The sequence below is a fragment of the Chinchilla lanigera genome, unplaced genomic scaffold (assembly GCF_000276665.1).
Source record: "Chinchilla lanigera isolate Chin_1 unplaced genomic scaffold, ChiLan1.0 scaffold00078, whole genome shotgun sequence".
Classification (NCBI taxonomy): Eukaryota; Metazoa; Chordata; class Mammalia; order Rodentia; family Chinchillidae; genus Chinchilla; species Chinchilla lanigera.
The window spans coordinates 10149658-10175958 of NW_004955479.1; the positions used below are offsets into that span (position 1 = coordinate 10149658).

The 26301-nt window shown below is 38.7% G+C and overlaps 1 protein-coding gene, 1 long non-coding RNA gene and 1 pseudogene across 2 annotated transcripts in view; 2 read left to right on the forward strand and 1 right to left on the reverse strand.

The window, feature by feature from the left end:
- The window catches only part of Ahcyl2 (adenosylhomocysteinase-like 2), a gene marked incomplete in the record, with an annotated part of 202557 nt that overhangs the window by 140844 nt on the left and 35412 nt on the right, over positions 1-26301 (forward strand). Inside the window, 3 exon segments of the mRNA XM_013503272.1 lie at positions 9086-9197; positions 20933-21076; positions 21475-21575. Of these exon segments, the coding sequence (XP_013358726.1) occupies positions 9086-9197; positions 20933-21076; positions 21475-21575 (357 nt within the window).
- On the forward strand, positions 3801-4411 carry LOC106146444 (annotated as a pseudogene).
- LOC102008623 overlaps positions 21084-26301 on the reverse strand; it is a 9504-nt gene continuing 4286 nt past the window's right edge. The window contains exons 2-3 of the long non-coding RNA XR_263739.1: positions 22084-22264; positions 21084-21318 (exon numbers count right to left, since the gene is read on the reverse strand). This is a non-coding gene — a long non-coding RNA (uncharacterized LOC102008623). The remainder of the gene's footprint in view (positions 21319-22083; positions 22265-26301) is intronic.

The following is a 26301-nucleotide window of genomic DNA, read 5'->3' on the forward strand; positions in this document are numbered from 1 at the left end:
ATTGCTGTGTTGTTCTTAATGTTGTTTTAGAACCTTATGCTCAGTTTTATAACATTTGATGTAAAGAATTCTATTCACCTACGAGCTTGTTTCATATAATGTGTTTCATAATTAATGGAGATGATTCATTAAATAATTCTGGTTGGGTTTTTTATTATTATTTTTTAAATCTTCAGTCACCTACTAATAGCAAAAAGGGGGAGCAAGAAATTCAGTTTTCTTAAAGGAGTGACCACATTAAGGTATTGAACTTTGGTATTTCTGTAAAGGAGTATTACAAAAGAATTCTGTTGAACATAAGTGTGCCCTCTCAGAATCAATAAAAGTTTTATAGTAACTCATATTGCTATAAGGAATAGTTCTCACCATCTTACCTGCTGACATTTCTCTCAGGAGGCACTCCTCCTGAACTTTTATTGGTTTACCTTCTTCTGTTTATGTGGACAGGAAAATTGCCCTAAAGGATTTATGACTATTACTTAAGCATTATAACCTATGGGCTCTTAGTTCTTAGGGAACATTTTAAAAATAAAGCATAGTTCTCTGTTTTTTAATATGACACCTCTCTCCTTTAGCAATTTTTTTGGCTTTTCTTTCAAAACTCTGGAAAAGTCCTTTGAATCAGTAGTGTTTTGAATAACTATGAGAAGCCATGGGGAGAGGCTTGTCCTCTATAGTGCAGCTGTCTCGTCAGCTACCTTTTCTTTTTTTTTTTTTTTTTTTTTGTATAGCTACCTTTTCTTTGCCAAAGACTTTTGAGGCTTTCTTTCAGAGAGCACATCAGTCATTTACTACTGACCTGGTCAGAAGGGTTTCATTAGGCTGCCACTGACAGCCGATTAGCCAGCAATGTTATCCACTGAGCACCCTGCAATGTATTTATTGCCTGTAGATTTCCAGACCTCACCTATGAACCATTAAAGTGCCTTTTAATCCCCAACTGAAAGCTCAGGAGCCAGCTTCCATATTGGGCTAAAATTTCAAGTTAAAGTCTCAACAGACATCTGACTTACCCTCCAGTTTACATACTTGTGTAATGAACTTCCCACTGAGACTCTCCCTGCCACCAAAGAAAAAAGAAACCTATCAAACCTTCAGAAGTAACATGTACCCCCTTTTTGATAGTACAGCTGAAAGGGACTTGCCTGCCCCTTGGAGAATATGATTCAGACCACATAAAGCAGCTGGTAGTACTCACATCTCTGATTCCCAGCAGGGATTCAAGCCAGGATGAATTTGAAGAACCCCAGGTTCAAGAATTGACAGGGTAGACCCTTCGAAGTGATATTCCATCAGTCACTGGAAAACTTCTGGAGCCTGTTCTTCTCAGCTATTTTCATGTGAAGGATTTTCTTAGCCTTGCCCAGGTAGTTTTACTGTAGAAATGTTGGGGAAGACATTTTTTAAAAGATTGTCTTTATTCCATCAAGAAATTTTTAGTCCTTTCTGTCCTATGTGCATGGAGATCGGTAGTAACAGTTTTCTGTTTTTACATTTTTATATATTCTCCTCCCACCCAGCCTTTCTGTAGAGCTTGGTACTTTTCCACACAAAACCTGGTTGATTGGCTTGTCTGAGCACTGATCCAACTCACTAGCCAGTATTTTCTCAGCTGGAAGTAATCCCTTTTGTAGGTAGAGTTTGTTCAAGGTGCTCATTCAGCTATCTTGAGGAATATTTGAACCATCTCTTCTTGGAAGTCAGACTACAACTCTAGGTCAGAACTGGTGCTTAAAGCACAGACCCATTGAGAACCTGGTGAAAACTATAGGTTCTGTCCACAGGAACTTTACATAGAAACAAAATCTTTGCATATTCTTTTTCTCTCTCGTTGTTTTGTTTAGTTTTTTGGTTTTTTGAGACAGGATCTCACTATGTAGCTCAGGCTAGCCTTGAACTCACTCTGTAGCCCAGGCAGGCCTCAACCTCATGTGATCCTCCTGCCTCAGCCTCCTGAGTACTAGGAGTATGGGTGTGCACTACTACACCCAGCTGCATACTCTTTTAGGGTATTCTAGATGTCATGGATTCTAAGTTAAGAATTTTTGGCCTAAAAGAATAAAAATATTAATATTTTAGGCTTGCATATCATTATGTGGTCTCCAAAACCCTCTTACATTTCTTGTTTTATTGTGTCAGCTCACATTTTGAGATAGACAAAGTCGATATTATTTTCCCCATTTTGCAAATGAGGATTGCAGATGTTTAGAAATGGAAATACAGTCACATGCTTGAAAAGAAATGAATTGGATTTTCTTGACTCTGTAAAGTCTTCTTTATAGTAAATAGTTCTTGCATTCTCCCTATAAACTCTGTTTTCTTAATATATTAACCATCTATTCTTAAAAGCCTTAAGTTAGGGAAATCAGAATTAAACTCAGTTCTTTTAGACCCTGTATTGAGTATGTCAGATCACTTTATTCTTTTTTGAAACAGAATTTCACTGTGTAACCCATGCTAGCCTTGAACTTGCAGCAATCCCCATCTCAGCCTCTCAAATGCTCATATTACAAATGTATACTACAACGCCCAGCATTTATTCTGTTTTCTGACCTTTCAAATAAACTGGCATTTTCTGCCTATAAACAAGCCTCTGTGGTTGTAGCCATGGATAGGATAAAATGGTTGGCTGAGGAATCAAAAAAATTAAGGCTGTTTTTTTCATGCTTGGAGAAAGGGTTAGAGCAGTGCTTCTCCCAAGCCCTGCTTGGGTCTTACCTAGACCTAGTAAGTCAAAAACTCTGTCGGTGGGACTCTGAAATGTTTTTGATAAACCCTCCAGGTGTATTTTTGTTTGTTTTTTGTGATGCTGGGAATCAAACCAAGGGCCTATGCATGCCAGACAAGCACTGTACTGCTAAGCTACATCCCAAGCTGCTTTCAGATGATTTTGATGCATCCTGAAGTTTGAGAACTACTCTGTTAAATAACTTGCTCCCTGGTAAGTCTTCTTATGTCAGTAATAAAGTGGCATCTGGTTTATGTAGTATAGATATGCAACTCCTTCTGGCTCAGGTCTAGGGATTAAGCCATTGGACCAAAAGATTCCTCTTCATCTGAGTGAGAAAAGCAAGGAACCAGCTTAGTGTGTGAGGAGGAGCAGAGGCTTAGAGATTCATCAAACAAGTAGGGAAATGCTGATTTTGCTCACTCGTTGAAGAGGTCAGGATTATTATCATGTGTGATGATGAACATCAGTGTTCAAGTTCAAGTAATTTCACTTCCACTTTTTGGTAGTGGCATTTGGGCAAAGTTGCCAATTAAAGAGTTGTCAGATTTCTGTTATTGTTTTGAGTCAGGGTCTTGCTGTGTAGTCTAGACTGGCTTCAAACTCTTGATCCTCCTTCCTCAAACTCCCAGAGTTCTGGGACTATATGTATGCACCACCATACATAGCTATGAGACTTCTAATTCTTACATGATTAACTCTTTCAGAATTGTGGTTTGGTCAGGACCCTGAGATCATCTGAGTAATAATTTATGAGACCCAGTGATAAAAATAAATATAGAGAAATTTTAAATTAAGTGATTTTAGTGTATGTGCTGTCAAGGTAAGCACTAAATTAAGTAAATTTAAAGTTAAATTAAAGGGAATGAGTTGGGTCTAGTGCCCCTGAGAACAGAGCCAGGGGAGTTCTTTGTTCTTCTGATTAATATTGTTAGGGTGCAGTGTAGTGGCAAGTGCTTCAGCTCTGAGATGCTAGCTCAAAATGCAGTCCATCACTTACTTGCTATGAAACCTCAGGTAAACCATTTGTTCTTTCAGAAATGCTCTGTCTTGTTTTGTCAGATGAGGATAATATCCTGTAAGCGGCCTGAGGTGACCTGCAAAAATGGTTCGCTACTCTCTCGACCCAGAAAACCCCACAAAATCATGCAAATCCAGGGGCTCAAATCTTCGTGTTCACTTTAAGAACACTCGTGAAACTGCCCAGGCCATCAAGGGTATGCATATCAGAAAGGCCACCAAGTATCTAAAGGATGTCACATTAAAGAAGCAGTGTGTGCCATTCAGGCGTTACAATGGTGGCGTTGGTAGGTGTGCCCAGGCCAAACAGTGGGGCTGGACACAGGGTCACTGGCCAAAAAAAAAAAAAAAAAAGTGCTGAATTTTTGCTGCACATGCTTAAAAATGCAGAGAGTAATGCTGAACTTAAGGGTTTAGATGTAGATTCCCTGGTCATTGAACATATCCAGGTGAACAAAGCACCCAAGATGCGCCGCCATACTTACAGAGCTCATAGCTGGATTAACCTATACATGAGCTCCCCCTGCCATATTGAGATGATCCTTACTGAAAAAGAGCAAATTGTTCCTAAACCAGAGGAGGAAGTTGCACAGAAGAAAAAGATATCCCAGAAGAAACTGAAGAAACAAAAACTTATGGCACAGGAATAAATTAAGCATAAAATAAATGCAAATAAAAGTAATGTTTGCCATTATTAGTAAAAAAAAAATGAGGATAATAATGCCTATTTCTTAAGATTCTTGTACAGATTAATCAAAGTAACATCTAAGGGGCTTTGCATGTAGGCACTTAATGTTAGTTCTGCTCACCTTCTCTTCTTCCAGAGAAGGCAGTAAACCTTATGCAATATGATCTTTCCCTCAGATCTTCTTTTTTTTTTTTTTTGTCTTTTTGAGACAGGGTCTTACTATGCAGTTCAGACCGACCTTGAGCTCACTTTGTAGCCCAAGCCTCAAACTCACAATGATCCTCCCGCCTCAGTCTCCCAAGTGTGAGTGCTGAGATTATAGGTGTGTGCCACCATGCCCAGCTCTTCTTGCATTTAATGAACAGCACCCCCCCTCTGAAAAATCTGTCCCTCCCTCTGAAACATCACTTCCCACCCCAACCCTGTAGCAGACAGTCCAGTAGCTTTTCTGCTCACTGAATTCCCATTGAGAAATCAGTACATAAATAGTAACGTGATTTCTTTTCACTTTTGTTTGGCATGTAATAAGGTTGTTGTGATTCTGGGAACTCTGAGATAAGAAACTGTCCTTTGTAGTCATACCTTCTAGGAAACACATTTTTTGAAAAAAGCAAAGTGGGTCACTTATTGCTAACTTGCACGCGCGTGTGTGTGTGTGTGTGTGTGTGTGTGTGTCTGTAATCCCAGCACTCTGGAAGTCTAAGGCAGAAGGATCAAAAGTTTGAACCCAGACTGGGCAACTTAGTCATTTACTTGGACCCTATCGCAAAATAAAAATTTTAAAGGGGCTGAGAGGTCGCTCAGTGCAAAGGCCCTGGGTTCAATCCTAAGTAACTTCCCCCTCCTTGCACACACACATAAAGAAACAGAATGAGAAAGTTGATTGCCTTAGAGCTGAAACCAATGTGCCATGTCTGGCTAATCCAAGGACACAGTATAGGAAAGGGGCTACATGAGCACTTGGCACCATTAATTTTTTTTTCTTATTCTCTTAATAAATTCCTTCATTATTCTAGTGGCTTTTTAGTTAATTTTTTTCTAATGAGACTAGGTTAAAATCATCTGACATGGAAAAGAAGGAGGTAAGGTTAAAAAGGGACCTAATTAGCAAGTTAATTATAGCAGGCAAAAAAAGCGCAGTAGTTACATAAATAAGCTATTGTATGCGCATGCAAGTTGGGCCTTGTCAAGGGACTTGTTAAGGTTTAGAGGTCAGAGGATCCATGTAATTAGGTGTTTAGAAAAAATAATAATAAAAGCAAAACAGCTACCAAAATTAGGAATGGTTGATGAGCCACTAACAGAACTGCCTTATTAAATTAGGACGTTGCTACTGAAGGGGTTATTGGAGCTGCTTCAGAGATTTCAACACAGGATAGCCCCCCCCTTCAAAAAAGAAAAAAAGGAAGAAAAAAAGAAAAAATCTAGCTGGAACCAGAGCCAACAGAATTGCTGATGAGGAAAGTTTAAAGGCCTGGCCACAAGGGTCCTTGGACCATAGAGGTGGCAGTAGGGCTGGTAATGTCACTATGCTGAGCAGCAAGAAGAAATACATTGTGAATGGCAACTCTGGGATTAAAGCCCAGGTGAGGCTAAGCTCTTATTTACCAGTCTTGTTGCTGCTGTGGTTATTATTGTCCAAGGCCAGCTGCTTATACTCTCTTTCCCCTCCTGTCCTGCTTTCATTCCTCCCTGTGGCTCATGGTGAGCTCCCCCTCTCATAGCAGCACCTTTCCCTCTCTTGCTTTGACTCCTGTTGGAATTAGGCAGTGCTCTCTGAGATGGAAAAGGAAGGTTACCTGAAAGGACTCTGGTTTCAGACAAGGTAGGAAAGTCAGGGGTAGAATCGGTCAAGGTATCACAACTGGGGTGGGCAGGCCATTGTATTACAAAATGGACTGTTGAGTGAAGAGTATAGTAGAATTTAACTTGTGAAGGGTGGTGGGCACCAGGGATGATTCACTTAACTCATTTTCTGGTTATCAATGAAAGATAAGCATTTCATAGGAAAATTGTGTAACTTACTATAAGTTGTTAGTTTCTCTCTATTGTTCTTCTGTCTTAAAAAAAAAAAAAAAACACTTGAATTTAAAAAGAACCCTGGATTCATTGTCTAACCAGTAAGCAAGAACCCTATGTTCTAAATGCAGAGCCTATTCTTTAATGCCAAAAGATAGCCTGAACTTGTCCTGAGTGAAGGGATTTCATTAAGTGGAAGAAACCATAGAGAAAGGAGCTCAGCCTAGGGCAGTGGTGACAAACCTATAGCAGGTGTGCTGCAGAGGACTATTTGTATCATTGAGAGCTCTAAAAGGTTTGCCACTGCTGGCTTAGGGAAACTGGTTTGAGATGGCAGTGCAGGTATCTATATGGCTTGGTGTTACTGGGGTAAATAGATATGAACTCACTCTAGTCCTACAAATGTAAAGAATGAAAGTGGCCCCCTCTAGTGGTATGTGTATGTGCATGTGTGCACATGTGTGTACATGTGTGATTTTTTTGCTAGTGCTGGGGGTGTATTCTGTATTGAAGGCAGGGTTTGTCTGGGGACCTTTTTTTTTTTAAGGAGGCACTGCTGAAATTAGTGACTGTGGCCTTTGGAAAGTCAGTTATTATTCTTTTCCTAGAATAAGGACATGTGACTATAGTGAACAAGGTTGGTGAAATGAACTCCAGTTTTGAGCCTGTCTGCTGTCTACCTCCCCAGCTTCCCACCCTGTTCACCTTTCCATCTTTTCTTGCCTTTAAAAATTACTTTAACTTTAGATTTGGCTTATGCTTGCTATGTTAACTGAATATTTAACCAAGTACAAACTTAAAATAGAATAAGCAACTTCAGGTTCATTGATTCAGCACATGACTGAGTGCCTAGGATACGCAAGAGCTTTGTGTCTGAGTATATAAGGCAAATAAGGTACCCACCCCCTGCTTTCATGGAGCCTATAATGTATAGAGTAAGGCAGGTAGACAGATGGTGATATTCTATAATGAATTCTGTACTAGAGGAAGCATGAAAGTTCATGTGCATCCGTGAGAGTGCATAGAAAAGGCTCTTTATCCTTTTGTAATAAATTGCTACTTTAGCATAATAATCAAATTTGTCATTTTTCATTTTGCAGTGAGCTTCTAATCCAATGAATTTTTCTATTGCTGAAAATAACTTGCAAACTTTGAAGCACTACGCAGACTTTATTTGTTGTTATGGCTATGGAGATGCTGTGATTTCCCCTAAGAGGCAATGAATGCTAAGCTAATTTAGTTTGGCTTTGGTCCCCTTGTTTCAATATTCAGATGGCTCAGAAGCTACCTCTAGCTGCAGGAAGTATAGCTGTGAGTTGCTGTTTTCATTCTGGTATGTTGTATCTATGTTTTGTCCATTAAGGATCCATCTTTCTATCATTGGAAATATAATTAGTTGTCAGATCTTTATCCTTTTCAGACCTTCTTCTGAGCCACCTTCAATCCAGAAGACTAATCTAAACAATTTATATATTCAGTTAGGGAAAAAGAAAAAGTTATCAACTCAATAAATGATATGGCTTTGATTGATAAATTACTATAAAGTGTCAGATGGGAACCTTTAGCTGCAAGAGATAGAGGTAAAATTGCAAGAAAGTCATTATGAGATATTGTCCAAATGCAGCCTACAGAATATAGCCTGAGGTTTATTTAGTCTAGTCATCCACTCTGTCTATAATTGTTATGTTACAGTTCATAAGTGAGCAAGTTTGTGGCTTCTAGGTATTTTATGATACCAAACATAAAAATAATGAATTAGTATTTATTTACTAGTAACAGAAAGGTAGCTAATACATTTTAGAAAGTCTTTAATAAATTAAAGTGGCTACCTCTAAGAGTTATAAGAACCCTATTGAAATGTAGCGGTGAGGACAGGAAGTAAATTGATTGAATCTCCTCCTGTGTTTTATCATTTATATGCATTGTCCCATTGAACCCTCTCTAAAACCTGTGAGGTAAGTGCTTTTATCTCTGTTGTATTATGAGAAAATGATGCTCACTTCATCAACATCAAACATCTGTGAGTGGCATAACCAGATGTGGGTGCAATTCCAGAATGTTCAGTCTGAATGAAAAGCCGTTTTCCAAATTAATATACCAAACCATTTTTTTATTGTTGTATGGTACCGGGAATTGAACTCAGGATCTTGCATTTGCCAGGTACGTGCTGTGCCACTGAGCTATATCCTCGGCCTTCCTAAGAATCTTGAAACCTAAAAGCAAGTCATCTTATTTTTTTAATACCTCGCAGTTCTCTCTTCTAAATATGTGAAGGTTATGGATGTACGTACATTCTCAAAGATTTTTTCCAACTTTAATTTTTGTGAGGCTATACAAAGGATTTCTGAAAATGATTGAATGTCTTAAAAATTAATTAAAACTAAAACATCTCTTTCTCCTTTTTTGTCACAATTTTATTGTAAAAAGGATAGATTTAAATTGAATAGAAACATAGTAGTTGAAAAATGAAGAATTACTCTTCTCTCTGAAGAGTCTTAGTATTCCAAATATGGGTTGGTACGTTCAAATCAACTGCAGGGAAAATAAAAGCCTGTAGTAGTGCAGGCTTTTAGTTGGTGTCTCAAAATTGAAGTTCTTATCCTTTAAATAACTAGAATTCTTTTTCTTAGCAGATCCAGTTTGCTGACCAGAAGCAAGAATTCAACAAACGTCCCACCAAAATTGGACGCCGCTCTCTGTCTCGTTCCATTTCTCAGTCATCTACTGACAGTTACAGCTCAGGTGAGTACTGAGCTGCCATGAACCCACCTGTCAAGACTAAAAGGTGTGATCAGCAGACCCTCCCATCTGTCCAAGGCCAATTACGCTTGATTAAGTCTTTGCCTTGAAAGGTAAAAGCTTTTGAGTCAAAATTTAAACCAAAATTCTGAATGGAACCTTTGGCTTCTCTTGGGAATTGAGAGTACTGATGAATGGAGGCCTTCTCTTTCAAGAAAGGCAGAAGAGGATGGTTGAGGAAATTGAGTTCTTTGATCCACTCAGAAGGATAGGAGTATGTAGTTCACTGATGACCTTCACTGAACGTCATGTATAAAGACATTTTTTCTATCCTTTGAAAATAAAAAGGAAGTTATCATTCATCCATCTGGTAGTTGCAAATTAATGGGGAAACCTCAGTTGCTCCTAGAAACAATGAAGACATTGTAGCTATTTCAAGCAAGCAGGCCCTCTGCCTTCTCTGCAAAGCTGTAACATTGTGTTGCTTGTCACTCCTTCCTTTGCAGTGGTATTAATTCAAATATATGTGCCCTGGGACTGAGCTGTCATCTAATACCCCATGAACTATTACTGCGTGGGGCCCCTTGAAGGCACTGGTTATTTGTGCAGCAGTGCCCAAGTATGAGTCTGATCAAATATGTGGCTATTTTATTTTGCTCTTGTGTTAGAATGAAGGAGGGAGCCCAGAGTTTACCCTAGTTACCTGTTCACATTATAATAGTAATATTCATTTAAAAAGTTTTATCATGATCTGAAATTTTATTTGTCCTTTACACAAATAGGAAATTAGTATTTGTTAAAGAAAGATTGTTTAGAGTTGGGTGTGGTGGCACATGCCTATAGTTCCACCACTTAAGAGGCCAAAGCAGGGGGATCACAGCAAGTTCAAAGCCAGCCTGGGCTACAGAGTGGGGTCAAGGTCAGCCTGGGCTGCAAACAGACAAAAAAGAACAGTTGTTAGGGAAATTATATCTTTTAGTTTGAATAGATTAGATTGTTATTTACCCATCTTTTATTTTCTGTTCTTACTTTCACTGTGTAATAACTGTGAATGAAATAAAGCACATGACATAAATTCCTATAATTTTTATTTGAAGATAGGAAATTTTATATCTGTCCTATTCTGGTGAAATAAACAGTGTTGAAAATTTATGAACTGGTTACAATAACTCTGAAAGCCATCATAACTGTGAAAATATGAATTGAACTTTTTAGGTTCATGTGTTAGCACGTTATCTAAAGATTAATACTTAATAGTAGTGATACTAAATTTTAACTCAAGCTCAATCCATGTATCCAGTGTGTTCCTGCAGAGGAAACCAATGCCTGCCTTACCATCCAAGTCTCCTATGTAGGAAAAGTACTTACAAAATATCCCTGTACCTAGAATAATGTAGGTGATGCCCTTGGTTTCTAAGTGAACACATAGTTACCTGGACCTTTTAGATTGAACCATATGAAATTTCCATTTTCAGCTGAGTATGGTGGTACATCCCTATAATCAGCTACTCAGGAGGCCTCTGAGGCAGGAGGATCAGAAGTTCACAGCCAGCCTAGGCAATTTACTGAGACCCTGACTCAAAAAATTGCTAGGAGTATAGCCCAATGGTAGAGTGCCCCCACCCCCAGGGCGGTAGAAGGTGGAGAAGGAAAGCAGGAAGGAAGGGGTCGGGGAAGAGAAGAAAAAAGAAAAACATCTGGCCATTTTTATGCCAGAAATTATGGACCTAATATATCCACCTAAGGATATTAAATTTAGCACTGGGAATCAAAACAGTCTGGCAACAGAAAAGATCTTAAAGGTATAATTTACTGGCTGCTGAAAGTACCTCTGTGGCATCCCTGGCAATTGTCCACCTGGTATCTTTGGTGGCATGTTAGATGATAGAGTACTCCAGTTACTTATCACCTGATAAGATCTTTTATAATAAATGTAAACATTTTACTTAGAAATAAAAGTCAGCATTTTCTTTTTTTTTCTTTTCCATTTTTCATTTATTTAAAACTTAAGACATTTTACTCAGTTTTTAACTCATTCTTTAAATTTTTCTTTAGGTCTTTTTAAAAGATTACACTGATAACTTGGTGTGTAATAGTTTGAAAAAATGATTCGTATGTGATGATTAGGGCTAACAGTATAAATTTAGGTTTGGTTTAAACAGGAAGTTTTGAGCAATATCAACTTTTCAGCACAAAATTTTTCATATTGTATCTGACAGAAAATATCTTTGGGTTTGTAGATCATAGAGGAGAAAATCTAGGTCACGTGCAAAAGCCTAGCACATTAACTTATTAAAAATTCACCCACAATAGGGAACCTAATCAGATACTTGTAGTTTTGCAAGGCATTAGTGAATTGGGGACTGCAGTGTGATTTCAGCCAGCTCATCTGGTTGTCAAGTGTTCAGTCACATTCTACAGTCCTTTGTGGACTGCTATTTTCTGTTGTCTTGTTTGCAGAAAAGGGCATTCACTTTTTCTGTACATACATATATATTTCCTTATGTAATATAACACAGTTATTAGCAGAATTTTAATTCTACTTTCAAATTTATTCAATTGCTAGACCTCACAGAAATTAGTATATTTAAGAATTTATTATAATAAAGCTCCTCTACAACTTTTAAAGTGAGAGGTTCTATTATGATTTTTTAATAAAATCAGACAACATGACTTAGAATATCAGTCTTCTACTTAAAATGTGTCTATATTCATGTTGTTTCCATTCAGTGCAGACATGGTAGGGTAACACTAGTCATTAATGGTTAGTTTACTTCTAGCAGACTACCAGAGCACCACCTAAACATGGTTTCAGCAACTTGAGAAAAGTACTTTAAAGGGTTATAAACTGTACCCACTTGAGCCTTTAACTAATATCTAAACATCTGCTCTTACAGTGGGCTTTATCCTTTGGCACACCATCTAAGGTTTGGTCATACCAGCAAACTGAAAGATTTCAATGTAAATAAAGAATTTATATTAATATTACTCATCTGTTTAACAGTATTTTAGAAACAGATTTATTCCGTTTATGTCCACTAGTGGCAATATGGTTTATGGTAAAAGTCAGGATTTTTGATTGTCTGATTTTGAGGCATCCTACTCTCCTACATTAAGCTCATCTGGATGCATTCCAGATTAGATACCTCTTTAAAATAGTATATCTATGCACATAATATTCCAAATATGATCTGGCCTAATCTGTAGGAAGTGTTAGTTCCATAAACTCATTGTTTTTATTTATATTTCCCACTTCCCTTCCCTGACTCAGTGTTTTTAAAATGAAACCTAAGGCTGGGCTGGGGATTTAGCTCAGTGGCACAGCACCTGCCTGGCAAGCGCAAGGTCGTGTGTTCGATTCCCAGTACCGGGGGTGGAGTGGGGGGGTGGTGGTGGTAAGAAACCTAAGGTATTTGCTTCTTTAGCAGCTGTATTACCCCCTAACCTCTGTGTGTGTGTGTGTGTGTGTGTGTGTGCATGTACACGCACACACACAGACACACACACACTGTTGATTCTTTTATTGGTGGTTGTTTTTGTTTTATTACCTTCTCATGAACAGTTGAAAAGCTCTTCTAAATGAACTCTGAAGCTGGGCGTGGTTGTGCACACCTGTAATCCCAGCACTCAGGAGGCTGAGGTAGGAGGATCGTTGCAAGTTCGAGACCAGCCTGGTCTACAAAGTGAACTCAAGGCCAGCCTGAACTGCATAGCGAGACTCTGTCTCAAAAAGACAAAAAAAAAAAAAAAGAGAATTCTGAATAGATATACCTACTGCCTTGCTTCTTGTACTGGGAGTTAGACGAGCCCTAGTTTCTAATGTCTGGTCCATGTATGAATTGTTCTGTGATCCTGGAAAGGCTTACCTCCCACACACTTGTAGCAAAGCATAGGAAGTTATATGAAATCGTACAGAAAGATGTTGTGCCCACTGATTGAAAAGTCAGGAATAGCAGAATTGACTCAGCTGATATACAAGTGCATGTTGATAAGAGCTTTTTCAGCATGCATTATAATTTAAATAAACTATAGAAGTTAACATTGAGGAACCCCAAAAATTGACCCTTGAACCTTATCCTTGTTTATATACTTTCTCCCTAAATAAAGTCATTCAGTTTTGTAGTTTTAAATGCTATGTATTAGTGTTTGACTCTTACTTTTCTGCTCAGCTCTTCTCCCTATACACTAGATTCCTATATTCAACTGTCCTCTCAGTCTTAGATGTTTTATCGGCATCTAAAACCTTCCATGTCTTAAAAACTGATCTCCTGAGTCCATCCTTTCCCATTTTTAGGCTATTCTCAACTTCTACAGCCAGTTCATTCTTCTAAAATAAATCAGGTCAAGCCTCTTCCCTACCACCACCCAGCACTGGGGATAGAACCCAGGGCCCTATACATGCTAAGCAAGTAGTCTACCCCTGAGCTATGCCCTCAGCCCCAGAAATACCCTTAATATACCTTATATTGGCCAGAGGTATAGCTCAGCAGCTTAAGCCTGGCAAGCCTGAGGTCATGAGTTCAATTCCCGGTACCAAAAAAAACAAAAAACAAACAAACAAACAAACAAACAAAAAATATATATATACACCTTATACATTGTTGATGTTTCTAATATACTTTATATATATATAAACAGGCAAAAGGTTTATGAATATCTATATCTATATATCTATATGATACCTTTCAGAGTTATAGTAACCAATTCATATAATACCTTCCTGTCCACGGTCTTTGTTTTCTTTAACCTACTTGGAGGCTTAAATAAGCTGAGTATTGCCACACTTTCATTTAGAAACCAAGGTTCCTCACCTCAATTGCAGAACACAGACAATGATTTGATAAGATGTTGCATTACTAATTTCTTTCTAGATGTGTGGGAAATTAATTCATTATTTACAATAGATGCTTCATGGCTTTGGGACTTAATCCTAAAGGAACATAGGTAGAAAATGACTGCATTAATCCCTAAAATTTTTTTACAAGAAATAAGCTCTTAAAACATTTTCTTCAAGCAAAAAATCTCAGAAAACAAATGAACAGAAGCGACCTCAAAGTCAGATCATTCTCAGAAATATATTTCTCTCTCTCTTTTTTTTTTTTTATCTTTTTAAGACAGGTTTTCGCTACATGCTTCAGGCTGGCCTTGAGCTCACTTTGTAGCCCAGGCTGGTCTCAAACTTGCAACGTCTTGAGCTTGCAATGATCCTTCTGCCTCAGCCTCCTGAGTGCTGGGATTACAGGCATGTACCACTATGCCTGGCATTCTCAAGAGATATATTTATGAAAAAGCTATCTTTGTGATTAAAGATGAGGAGGGAAGATAGAAGTCCCATATTCATGTTTGATGCCTAGAAAGTTTGAGATATCTTCAAATTTTTATAAACAACACAGCTTTATTTGTTTGTGTTTTGACTGCTAACACTTTTTCACATATATCTGAAGGGTTACTCATCAGTGAAATTTGCTACACACTTATACTTGGGTCCCTACTATTATCTCATTACCAAATAAATAGATTGGGCCCAACATTGGGCCTGATTAAAGTAACTTAATAGATCTAATTCAACTAGAATTCTGACTGCCCTTCTTCTAGCAATAACCCAAATATCACAGCCAATGGAAGGTAAGGCTAACTCAATCAAGTGTGAGCCACAGAACATGTGTGTGTGTTTCATGCAGTCACTTGTGAATTAGTATTTCATTGAGTTGTGTTTTGATTGTGGAAAATCACAAAACAAGAGAAATCTCTTAGTAAAGTTTATTGTACTTTGCCTTTCTACCTAGAGACCAAACAATTTTTGAGTATTAGCTCACTTTTTTTACCAGATTTTTCTGGCGGTAGTGAGGGGAAAAGGTGAGCTTGAGGAGAGAGTGGTTCTGTTAGACTCCACATTTTATATTTGGATAAATTAAAAAATGGTCACTTGACTGACCAATTAGGAATGAAGCTAGTTCTAATGTAGTAATTTTTTTGTTTTTTCGTTGTTGGTTTTTTTTTTGTTTGTTTGTTTGTTTTTTTTGAGACAGGGTCTTTCTATGTTGTTCAGGCTGGCCTTGAACTTCCATATGTAACCTAGGCTGGCCTTGAATTTACAACAATCCTCCTGATTCAGCCTCCCAAGTGCTGAGATTACAGGTGTGTGCTACTATGCCTGGCTGGAATAGTTTATTGATTGTTCATTTTTAGTGAAATTATGGCTCTGGGCTTCAGAGTATGCTAACAATTCCAAATACTTTGGAAACTATTAAAGCGTGTGTGTGTGTATACATAGATATTGGGTTTCTCTAAATTTTTATAGGAAGAACCTTAATGTTTTCTCAGTTATTTTCATGACTGTACTACTTTATTTTTAATTTTCATTTTTGCAGTGCTGGGGATAGAACCCAAGGCCTTGTGGATGTTCCGCAAGCACTCTACTATTGAGCCATACCCCCAGTGCCTGAACATAGAGGACTGGTTAGATCTCACCAGCCACACTGAAGTCAGACACAACTTGATTAATTTATTTTATTATATATGTATACATTTATTCTTGCAGTTCTGGAGATGGAACCCTAGGGCTTGTACATGTTAGGCAAGTGCTCTTCCACTGAGCAACACCCCTACCCCCCAGATGTGCTACCTTAAATATAATGGCAGAAACACATGTGAGTTCAAAAACTAAATGAAAAAATATTTCAAGAATAGTCAAGAATAATCTTTCTACCATATTTGCAAAAATAACACATTCTTTTGGTCTGGATTTGTCAATCATGCTGCATCTCTGTATTACTGCAATCTAAACAATTGCTACTTTTGGTTCTTACCCAACAAAAAGCTCTTTATAAGGGACTCTTTGGAAATCTATTTTGGCTCAAAGAAAAACATTGGTTGAACTAAGTATAACAAATTGACTACTGTTAAGAAAGTAAAATGCTATTTTTTCCGGAGTTTAGAATGGGAAAGTGGTATAAACAATTTTCTTCTTTGAAATGTAAAAAAAGAAAAAAAAAAAAAAGAACTCAAGCCAAAAATTGGAATGCTTTTCTTAAGAGAAAGTTTTTCTGTTTAATTTACTTTTGCTCCCCCAGCCCCGACTTCCCAACTCATCCTTAGACAATAAAGAGGCACAGGCCAGGGGAAGTAAAGAGCTATAGGAGAGGAGCGCAATTCTGGTAGTTAAGGCTCTAGTCTCAGCCTTTTTAATCACTGCCAGCCAACCACCTGCTGCTTCGATAGATCTGTAGGAGATGATGGAAGTAGGAAAAAAAAAGAAACTGCTAAGTAGTTTTCTATATATGCCATTCTTTTCCAATTCAAAATCCTAAAGCTGAGTAATAACCCTTAGCGAAGTTACATCTAGTACTAAATGTACAGTATGCCCAAAACTGAGTAATAATATCAGGCATCATTTATTGAATGCTTAATTACTATGTGACAAGCGTTGTACTAATCACTTCACTTACAGTATTGTAAGTCCACAACTTATGAACAAGTTCCATTCTGGGAAAATGTTTATAAGTCAGATTCATTCGTAAGTCTGACAAAGTCTTACACACTTTTGGCATAAATATACAATGTAAAGCATAAAAAATCAAACACACCTTGGAGAACACGAGAATACATACTACACCTGAAGACTCAGAGGTCTAGTTGTTGACTGGGGTCATGAAAGCTGTTCAAAAGCTGGAAACCAGAAGGACCTTACGCAATACCTGGGGAGACCCCCTGGAAGCCATTTTTCCCCTGACAGTACAGGCTGTGGTGGAGGAGCATGTGGAGCTCTGGAGAGGTCTGCACCAAGATTCCTGCTGCCTAAGCTGATGGTTGGGGAGAGGACACTAAGTGGTTGCGGGGTCCCAATGCGCTGGGAGGCTGGAGAGAAAAAGCTACAGAAAATAGCTTTTGCCCCAGATGTCTCACTTGAGATGTTAGTGAGAATTGCCTCCTTGGTATTCTATAGCCATGATGAGGAGGAGGCCAAGGAGAGAAAACAAAGAGACTGAGAAAAAGCAGCTGCTTTTGCTGCAGCGACAAGAGAAACAGACCCTAAGTCTGATTCTTGGGGCCCCAAGAAGAACTCGATGGCTGCATTCATCTGCTACCACTGTTAAAAGCCAGGCCCCATCAAGAGGAACTGCCCTAAGATGCCCCCTGGGCCATGCCCTGAATGCAAATGTGACCACTGGAGATCGGTCTGCCCTCTGAAGCAGAGGTCCCAGAGCTCAGACCCATCCTACCAGTTAGTCCAACAGGAACGAGGGGGCCCAGGGCATACTCTGCTTTCTCCCTCTGGTCAGACTGTCATCTCCATGGAGGATCCCCAGGTAATCATGACTATAGAGGAAAAAGAAAACAGCCTGTTGCTAGACACAGGTGCAAGTCTCTCGGTCCTTCTTTTCAATTCTGGCCTTCCTTCCAGCCATCATACCTCAGTGAAAGGAGTCACTGATGAGGAGGTAGTCCGCTATTTTTCACAACCCTTAGGCTGTAACTACTTGTTAGATCTTTCTTGCACATCTCTGTCTTCCTGAGAAACCACTTTGAAGATACCACCATGTGTTACAGCAGCCACTGATATTTTCCTACTAACCTGTGCATAACTGTAATGTTTGTATTGTTCCTATGCTGTTTCGTAAATGGATATATGTTTATTACTATGTGTTTCCTACAACAACCATTGAGGATAGTCAATGAATATTCAGTTGGTCACTCATGTATAGTTCTATTTATTTTCTTTAGAAACCACTTTGAAGATACCAAAGTATAGTACAACAACCATTGATAATAACTTACTACTTTTGTTTGTAACTCACTATTATTTGTCTGTTTTCCTGAGAAACTATCTTGTAGATAACAATATGTAAAACAACCATTGATAATTTCCTACCACTTTGTCTGTAATTCGGTAAGCTCCCCTATTACTATGTTATCCTTCTTTTACTCTTTAAAATTAAATAAAAAATCAAACACACACACAAATACTGTACACTATTGCACAGCAGCACAACTGTCACAGCATCTGGCAGACACGTGAGCTACTGTCATGTTTGTTCCCGTCTATCAATGTTCATAATGCAAGGCCCGCTGTTGGCTGTGAAAGTTTGCAAGTTAAATGTCTGGAAGTCTGGGACTTACTGTACTTCAACAACTTGACTCTAATAAGTTTTTTGTTTTTTGTTTTGTTTGCTTTTTGAGGTACTGGGGATCAAACCCAGGGCCTTGTACATGCTAGGAAAGTGCTGTCCCCCTGACAAATTGTTATATAGTCCTACAGCATTTTGATTTCTGCTTCATAATATAATTACAACTGTATTAGAACAAAAACCTCTACATAATTAATTTTGTAGTTCTTTCATGTCTGGCTCACCTAATAGACTGAAAGCTCCATGAAGGTAAGGATCATCAATATCTGTCCCAGAACCTAGACCTTACCTTGTATATAGCAGATATATAATTAAAATTTATTAAATGAATAACTGCAAGTGTGAGTAACTGAACACATGAATAAGTTAATAGCCCCATTGAATAGGTTGTGCTGTCCCCTCTACCATAAACACACAGAAACAGATATTGAGACTTCAACCATAGTCAGCCTGAATCCAGTATAATATTTAAATGGCTAATGGGGAATGTAAAAAATCATCATGGTTCTGGAAAAAGATTTAAAGTTGCAACATATTCTAAGTGTAAACTCTTTCTTCCAAAGCACTGTATTTGCAAATTTGGCTCAGGATTGGGGAAGGCTGCTACCTTTCTTCTCTCAGGTGGAAAAGTATGGTTCCCCTAATCCTATAACTCCTAAGCTGTATCAGAGTATTGATTAGTGAAACATGACTGCCCAGAAAGCTGTTGCTAGGCTCTGTTGCCAGAAGTACTTTGATCTCTCACTCACCCTAGGAGGGGGAACCAGAAACTTTTTGTACAGATTAGCTCCTTTCAAGAACAAAAGTCCCTTTGGGGGTTTACTAATTCCCTCACCTCCCCTGGTGCCTGTGTTATTCTTGTGGCCTCGTGCTAGGACTTTGTTCCAGGGCGGTTTTCCAGTTCCAGAGATCGTCAAGCCCCTGCTGTCCCAACAGTGTTTAGTGCCATGCTTGATTAACTAGACAAGGTCAGACTTGCCTTTTACAGCTCCCCCAGAGATAGACCCTCTGCTAAGAAATCCCAGAAATGTTTTAATTCTCTAGAAGTAAGTAGATCAGAGCACCGTAGACCCTAGGAGCTCTGGCTTTTGCAACTTTTTCCCCTTGAAAGTGATGGCAGGCCAGGCATAGCAGCACATGCCTACTATCCCAGTACTCTGGGAAGCTGAGGCAGGAGGATCCCAAGTTTGAGCCAACATAGTGGCTGGGAAACTTAGTGACTCAGCAAGACCCCCTCTCAAAATAAAAAATAAAAATAAAGTACTGGGAATGTAGTACAGTGCAAAAACTCTCGGTTTAATCCCCAGTATGGGGTGGGGGTGAAGAAAGGGATGACAGTACTTCTCATCCCATTGAGAGATGTAAAATGCTTTATAGATACTGCTTTATATTTCCCATTTCCCCCAAAACTATTAGGATTAGGAAGAACTTAGACTCTGAAACTTAAATATAAATGAAGGAAGGAAATTGTGTTAAATCATCGAACAAATAATTAGCAACTATAGAATTATATGAAGACTAAAAAACTTCAGCTAAACATGTGAATAGCAGTAGCAGTAGCTCCCTGTTGGCCAGTCAGAAGTCTTGGACCTTTCACCCTCTAGTATATAGTGCTAAATGGATTAGTTATCAGAGCATTTTATTTTACAAAAGAGGATTTATTCTCTGCTTTGGGAATCTAAAATACCTAACCCAAGACCTACTGAGACCAGCAAGAAAGGAGAGCACACTGAATATTTCACTTTCAGTGTGTAATTGGGTCTGCAGACATAGTGCAGCCTCATCAGAGCCAGTCTTGAAAAGAAAGCTCTGTTGTTTCAGACAAATACTTTTTGTGTGGTTCTTAATTACTTTCCCATGGATTCCTTATTTTCTAGGTCTTATCTGTTCAGTTATTGTGCTAACACAAAATCCCATCAGGCATTGAAACAGCAGACAGAGGAGGGTGGCTGGGATCCCAAAAACCCATAGGTTGATGACCACTGTCTTTTTTTTTGTCTTTTTTTTTTTTTTTTTTTTGGTTTTTCTCCGGTACCGGGAACCGAACTCACGACCTTGCGCTTGCCAGGCAGGCGCTTCTGCCGCTGAGCTAAATCCCCAGCCCCGACCACTGTCTTAATATTAGGAACTTTTTAACCTGTCACTACCATGATGTAACCACTTACTAAATTTTATTTATTTATTTATTATTTACTTAATTATTTATTGTATATTCAATAAACGTTCTAAAAGTAAAGTTAGGCTTAGATTTCAGCTCAGTGCTATGCAGGGAGGGTGTCTTTGCCCACCTTTCTCGGCTCTCCTTTTCTTTTTTTTTTTTTTTTTGGTTTTTCTCCGGTACCGGGAACCGAACTCACGACCTTGCGCTTGCCAGGCAGGCGCTTCTGCCGCTGAGCTAAATCCCCAGCCCCTTCGGCTTTCCTTTTCTGACTATTGGATAGCACTTCCCATAGGAGATACTTGGGACAGCTCCATGGTTCCACTTAGACGCTTCTCAGAGGTATAAATCCATACAGAGCTTATGACCAGAGAATCCTCCGTTTCCTTCATGGTTTGCAGTTTTCAAAGAAGCCATTTTTTCCTCTGAGGGTTTTTCTTCCATTATTCCAGCGGCTTCGTATACAGATAGCTCTGATGATGAAACATCCCCCAGGGACAAGCAGCAGAAGAACTCCAAGGGAAGCAGTGACTTCTGTGTCAAGAACATCAAGCAGGCAGAGTTCGGGCGAAGAGAAATTGAAATTGCTGAACAAGGTAAAGAAAGCAGGCATCTTTTTCTTCTCTACTTGGCCTGAGTCTTTTTGTCTATGTTAATCCCTTTATATGTCCTGGGTCTGGTAGCTGGTGAAATTTCAGTGTGACACTGAAGAATGCTTGTAACAGAAGAGTCTGAGCTCAGGAAGCACTGTAAGGAAATGAAGTCTGGTGGTCTAGACTTCCGAAGCAGGACAGGCACGTAGAGTGTCAGAACTCAAGCATTTGCCTCAGAAAGCCTCCTAATAAAAGAAAATTCAGGTTTATTGTCTTTATCCCTTGAGAAACCTAATCCAACAGAGAAGGATCTTAACCAAGGAGAGTACATTTTTCTATTTATTCCTTTATCTCAGATTCCTTCCCTTCTAACTCGTTATGTTTGTATTGGGCCTTTTCAGAAATGCCTGCCCTGATGGCTCTGAGGAAGAGAGCTCAAGGAGAAAAGCCTTTGGCCGGAGCCAAAATTGTGGGTTGTACACACATCACTGCTCAGACCGCCGTGAGTCCTTTTTCTTTGTCCCCTTAATAACAATAGTTAATAATTGCCCCCAGATATCGAGTGCACATAGCATGCCAGCACTCAGTTAATGGCTGAAGAAGTATTAGTTCGTTAATCCTCGAAATGCCATGTAAAGCAAGTAGTTCTCTTTCCGTTTTGTAAGTGAGAAAGCTAAGGTTCAGAGAGCTTAAGTAATTGGTCCAAGGTTCCACAGCCAGATGTCACAATGAGGATCTGAATACCAATATACAAACGTAAGCACACATGTGCTTTCCTCATGTCTGCTGACCTTCCCCTGCAGTGCCACTTCCACAGGCAACCTCATACAGTAAGCTGCTCTCAGCTGCAAATAAGAGAAAAACCCACCTCCACCTGACTCACACATGAAGGAATGTAGTACGTTACACAGCTAAAAGCGCAGCAGAAAGGCAGGCTTTAGGTGCGGTTTCTCAGGGCTCCCATTTCCCCTCTCTGTGACTTCTTGGAGCTGCTTCCTTAGTGTGCGTACCTCATCCTCAAGCCGAGAGTAAGACTGTTGCAGCTGCTGTGGTTATCACAAACGGACATGGAAAGGGTATACCATTTCTTCCTCTCTCCCAAGAGTGAGGAAACCTTTCCCATGTGTCTCCAGCACAATCTTCCATGTTTCATTCAGCAGAATCGGATCACATGCCCATACTCCACCATTGCTGGCAAGAAGACAGACATAATTTTTAAACTAGTGATCCCTATCCTTAACAGATTTACCATCTCCTTTTTATTAAAAAAAAAAAAAAAAAAGTACTTTCAGCATTCCTGAAATAATGGAATTGAGACATAACATACCTAGATACATGTAATTTTGTGTGTGGTGGTGGTGGTACTGGAGGTTGGACCCAGGGCCTTTACACTGAGTTACATCTCTTGCTCTTTCTTTTATATTGAGACAGCATCTCAGATAAGCCCCTCAATTGCTGTATAAACATCCTGGCTCAGTCTCCCACAGTGCTAGGGCTACAAGTATAGCCCTGGCTACATGTAATTTTCAAAAAATAAACATAAAATCTTAACTGAAATATGAAGGAGGAATAAAAGGAAAGTAATGTATAAAAAAATTTCAGTATGTAAATGCTTGGGCACAACTGTAGTAGACTAGTAAAATGCTTGTCTTTACAGCATGAATGAAAATGCTGTAAAGTGCAAATAAATGTGTTATTAATTCCAGAGCATCAGAGCAGCATTACCAAAGTACATGATTTTTTTGAAAATAGTAAATGACTCTTAATAATTAACTTCTGAATAGCAACCACAATGAAGAGTATGAGTTTTCTCTTGATTTATACAATTACTATATTCCTGGAAAAACTTTATTTTGTATTTTTTTTTTAAACTGTAAAAATAATTTTATGTGCGAGGTAGAATTAGATGTTAAACTCAGATAATTATACATTTTTCATCCATGTGAACACCATTGGGACATTAGAAAATTACAGCAAATTGGCATAGTTTTTTTTGTTGCAAGTAGCTATACTATATTTTCAGAATATCCAGATCCCTGGCCTTGCCCACTAAGTGACAGTAGCAGCCCCCCTATCATTATGATAACCAAAAATGTCACCCACAGTGCTCCAGATTTCACCCCAGTACTAGTGACTGAACCTTAGCACTGAGCTACATCCCCAGTCCTTCTTGAGACCGGGCCACACTCAGTTGCTAAGTTGCCTGTGCTGGGCTGGAACATGTGAGCCTCCTGCTTAGCCTCCCAGAGTGCTGACTTTACAGATGTGCACCCCCTAAATCTTTTTTTGAGTCATCATCAACGATGTGATATTGATTTGCTTGACATATCGAGACCACTGTAGGGAAACTGGTGTGTTGAAAAATGGTCTGAAATCTTGTATAGGATTTGTAAGATCTGAGTCATCTGTATGGCTGGATCAGCTCTTCAGAAGATTGTCTCTCCTGAATCACACATTATGTGGTCACACTCCTGATTAAGGACAGTAGAGATTCCTGAAGACACAGATAGCTTCTGTTATTACTCTGAGATTTTGAGGGGGTTATATGTTCTCTGATGCAAAAAGTACCTAGACTGCCCAAAATTAATATAACAAATTGAAAAGCTGTTTTTTTTTCTGGAGCTACAGACTAATGAATCAAAGTACAAACACTCTTGAAACCTTGTTGGGGCCTCCTCAGTCAGGGGTATGAGACTTGAGTGTGGTGGCTTAAAATAGTAAGTGCTTTTCTGCCGTCTTGTGTTGCCGAGTTATATCTAGTTTGTTTTTACCCTAGGCTCATTGAACATTTCCACCCTTCAGGTCTCTCCCTCTGTTTTTTTTCTGAATGAATTAACCACTATCCAGTTTACTGTTTCTACCCTACGCTTTTTCCTTAAAAAAAATTACAAAAGTGTTTTGCTTTCTTATTTTTTTTAGTCTCTAGTTTTTGTTTACATGTTAATATTCTTTTAAAATATTCAAACATCACCACTACATATAAGGTAGAAAGTTAAAGTCTCTTATAATCCTGTGCTCTAGAAATAACTGTTATAATTAATAGTTTCCTGTCCATGTTTCTAATAAATATGAATTTATATATTTTAGATGTATTACAATACTTATAATCTGATTCAATTGCTGCTCCTGCAAAATGATTATTTGAAGTCAAGTTAAACTAGCTTCTGAGCTCTATCCTCTCCTGCCTACCTTTACTGGTTTATTTGTTTCTTTGTTTGTTTGCTGTCTTTTTGAGATAGGGTCTCACTATGCAGTTCAGGCTGGCCTTGAGCTCACTTTGTAGCCCAGGCTGGTCTCAAACTTGCAACGATCCTCCTGCCTCAGCCTTCCAAGTGCTGGGATTACAGGCTTCACTGGTTTTTGAGCCCTAACAGCCACCAGTCTTCACACACAGCTTTCTGGTTTTTGTTTTTTGGTTGGTTTGTTTACAGTATTGGGAATTGAACACGGGGTCTTCACACTAAGCTACATATCCAGCCCTTTTTAAAATTACTTTTTTAAATTTTGAGGCAGGGTCCTATTAAGTCACTCAGTTGCCCAGGCTGGGTTCAAACTTGTGGTCCTCCTGCTTCAGCCACCCAGAGTACTAGTTACAGGTATGCACCCCCAAGCTTGGCTTTGACTCACAATATTCTTAGTTCCATCACTTTTCTTTCTATTGTATTTATATTGCTTTATATGTATCTTCATATTATTCTTTTTTTTGAAAAATGCAAAAGTCCTAGTTGTGGGGATTCAGAAATTGCTTTTATTTTTTTGTTTTTGTTTTTTGAGATGGTCCAGGCTGGCCTTGAACTTGTGGTGATATCACCCTCCTGGCTTAGCCTCCCAAATGAGGGGCAAGGAATTCAAAAATTCTTTAAAGCGAAAAAATAAAGCAAGAGGGTAAAAATGAGATAAAACATTCAACATTAATGGGAACTAGAAAGTAAAACATAGGAATAGTTTTTCTGGTAACTGACTATGTGGCCTTAGGAAAATTAAGTCAGTTGTGAGCAGGTTTTTTTAAAAATTAGAACATGTTTTAATGAGATTTTTATTTAGAAATTTTAGAAAATACAAGTTTTACTAGAGAAAACATTTCTAAAATTCATTTGGAACGAGAAGAGACTTAGAATAACAAAAGCAATTCTGGGCAACAAAGGCAAGTCAGAGGGCATCACAGTCACTGACCTAAAATTATACTACAAAGCTACTATGATAAAATCAACATGGTATTGGCAATGAAGAAAAAAAAAAAAAAAAACAGGCCTGAGGATCAGTGGAACAGAATAGAAGATGCAGGCACAACTCCAGACACACTTAGCCACCTTATCTTTGACAAAAGAGCCAAACCTGTTCACGGGCAAAAAGATAGTCTGTTTAATAAATGGTGCTGGAAAAACTGGCTTTCCACATGCCAAAGATTAAAATTAGGCCCATGTCTGTCACCATGAACTAAACTAAAATCAAAATGGATCAAAGATCTAAATATTAAAACAGAAACACTAAATTTACTTGAAGAGCAAATAGGTGGAAATCTTGAAGACATACGTGTAGGCAGAGACTTCAGGAACGAAACCCAAACCAAATGGGAAATACTACAAAGAATCAACAGATAGGATCTCATCTTATTGAAAACTTTTGCACAATAAAGAAATCACCAATAGAGTGAAAAAACAACCCACAGAGTGGGAAAAAATTCTAGCCAGTTGTCCCTCAGACAAAGGACTTGCTAGAACATATAAAGAATTGAAAAAAATCAGGTCCCCAAAATTCAAAGACCTAATCCAGAAATGGGCATCTGAGGTGATTACACACTACTCAGATGAAGAAATACAAACAGCAAATAAATACATGAAAAAAATATTCAACATCATTGGTCATTCAAGAGATGCAAATTAAAACCACACTGAGATTTCATCTCACTCCAGAAAGAAGGGCTGTCATCAAGAAATCAACCAATAACAAATGCTGGAGGGGCTGTGGGGAAAAAGGAACCCTTCTTCACGGTTGGTGGGAGTGTAGACTGGTGCAACCACTGTTGAACTCATTGTGGAGATTCCTTTAAAAACTAGGATTAAGGCCAGGCATGGTGGCTCATGGCTGTAATCCCAGCACTGGGGAGGCAGAGGCAGGAGGATTGTTGAGAGTTCGAGACCAGCCTGGGCTACAAAGTGAGCTCAAGGTCAGCCTGAACTGCATAGTGAGACTCTGTCTCAAAAAGAACAAAAATAAAATAAAATAAA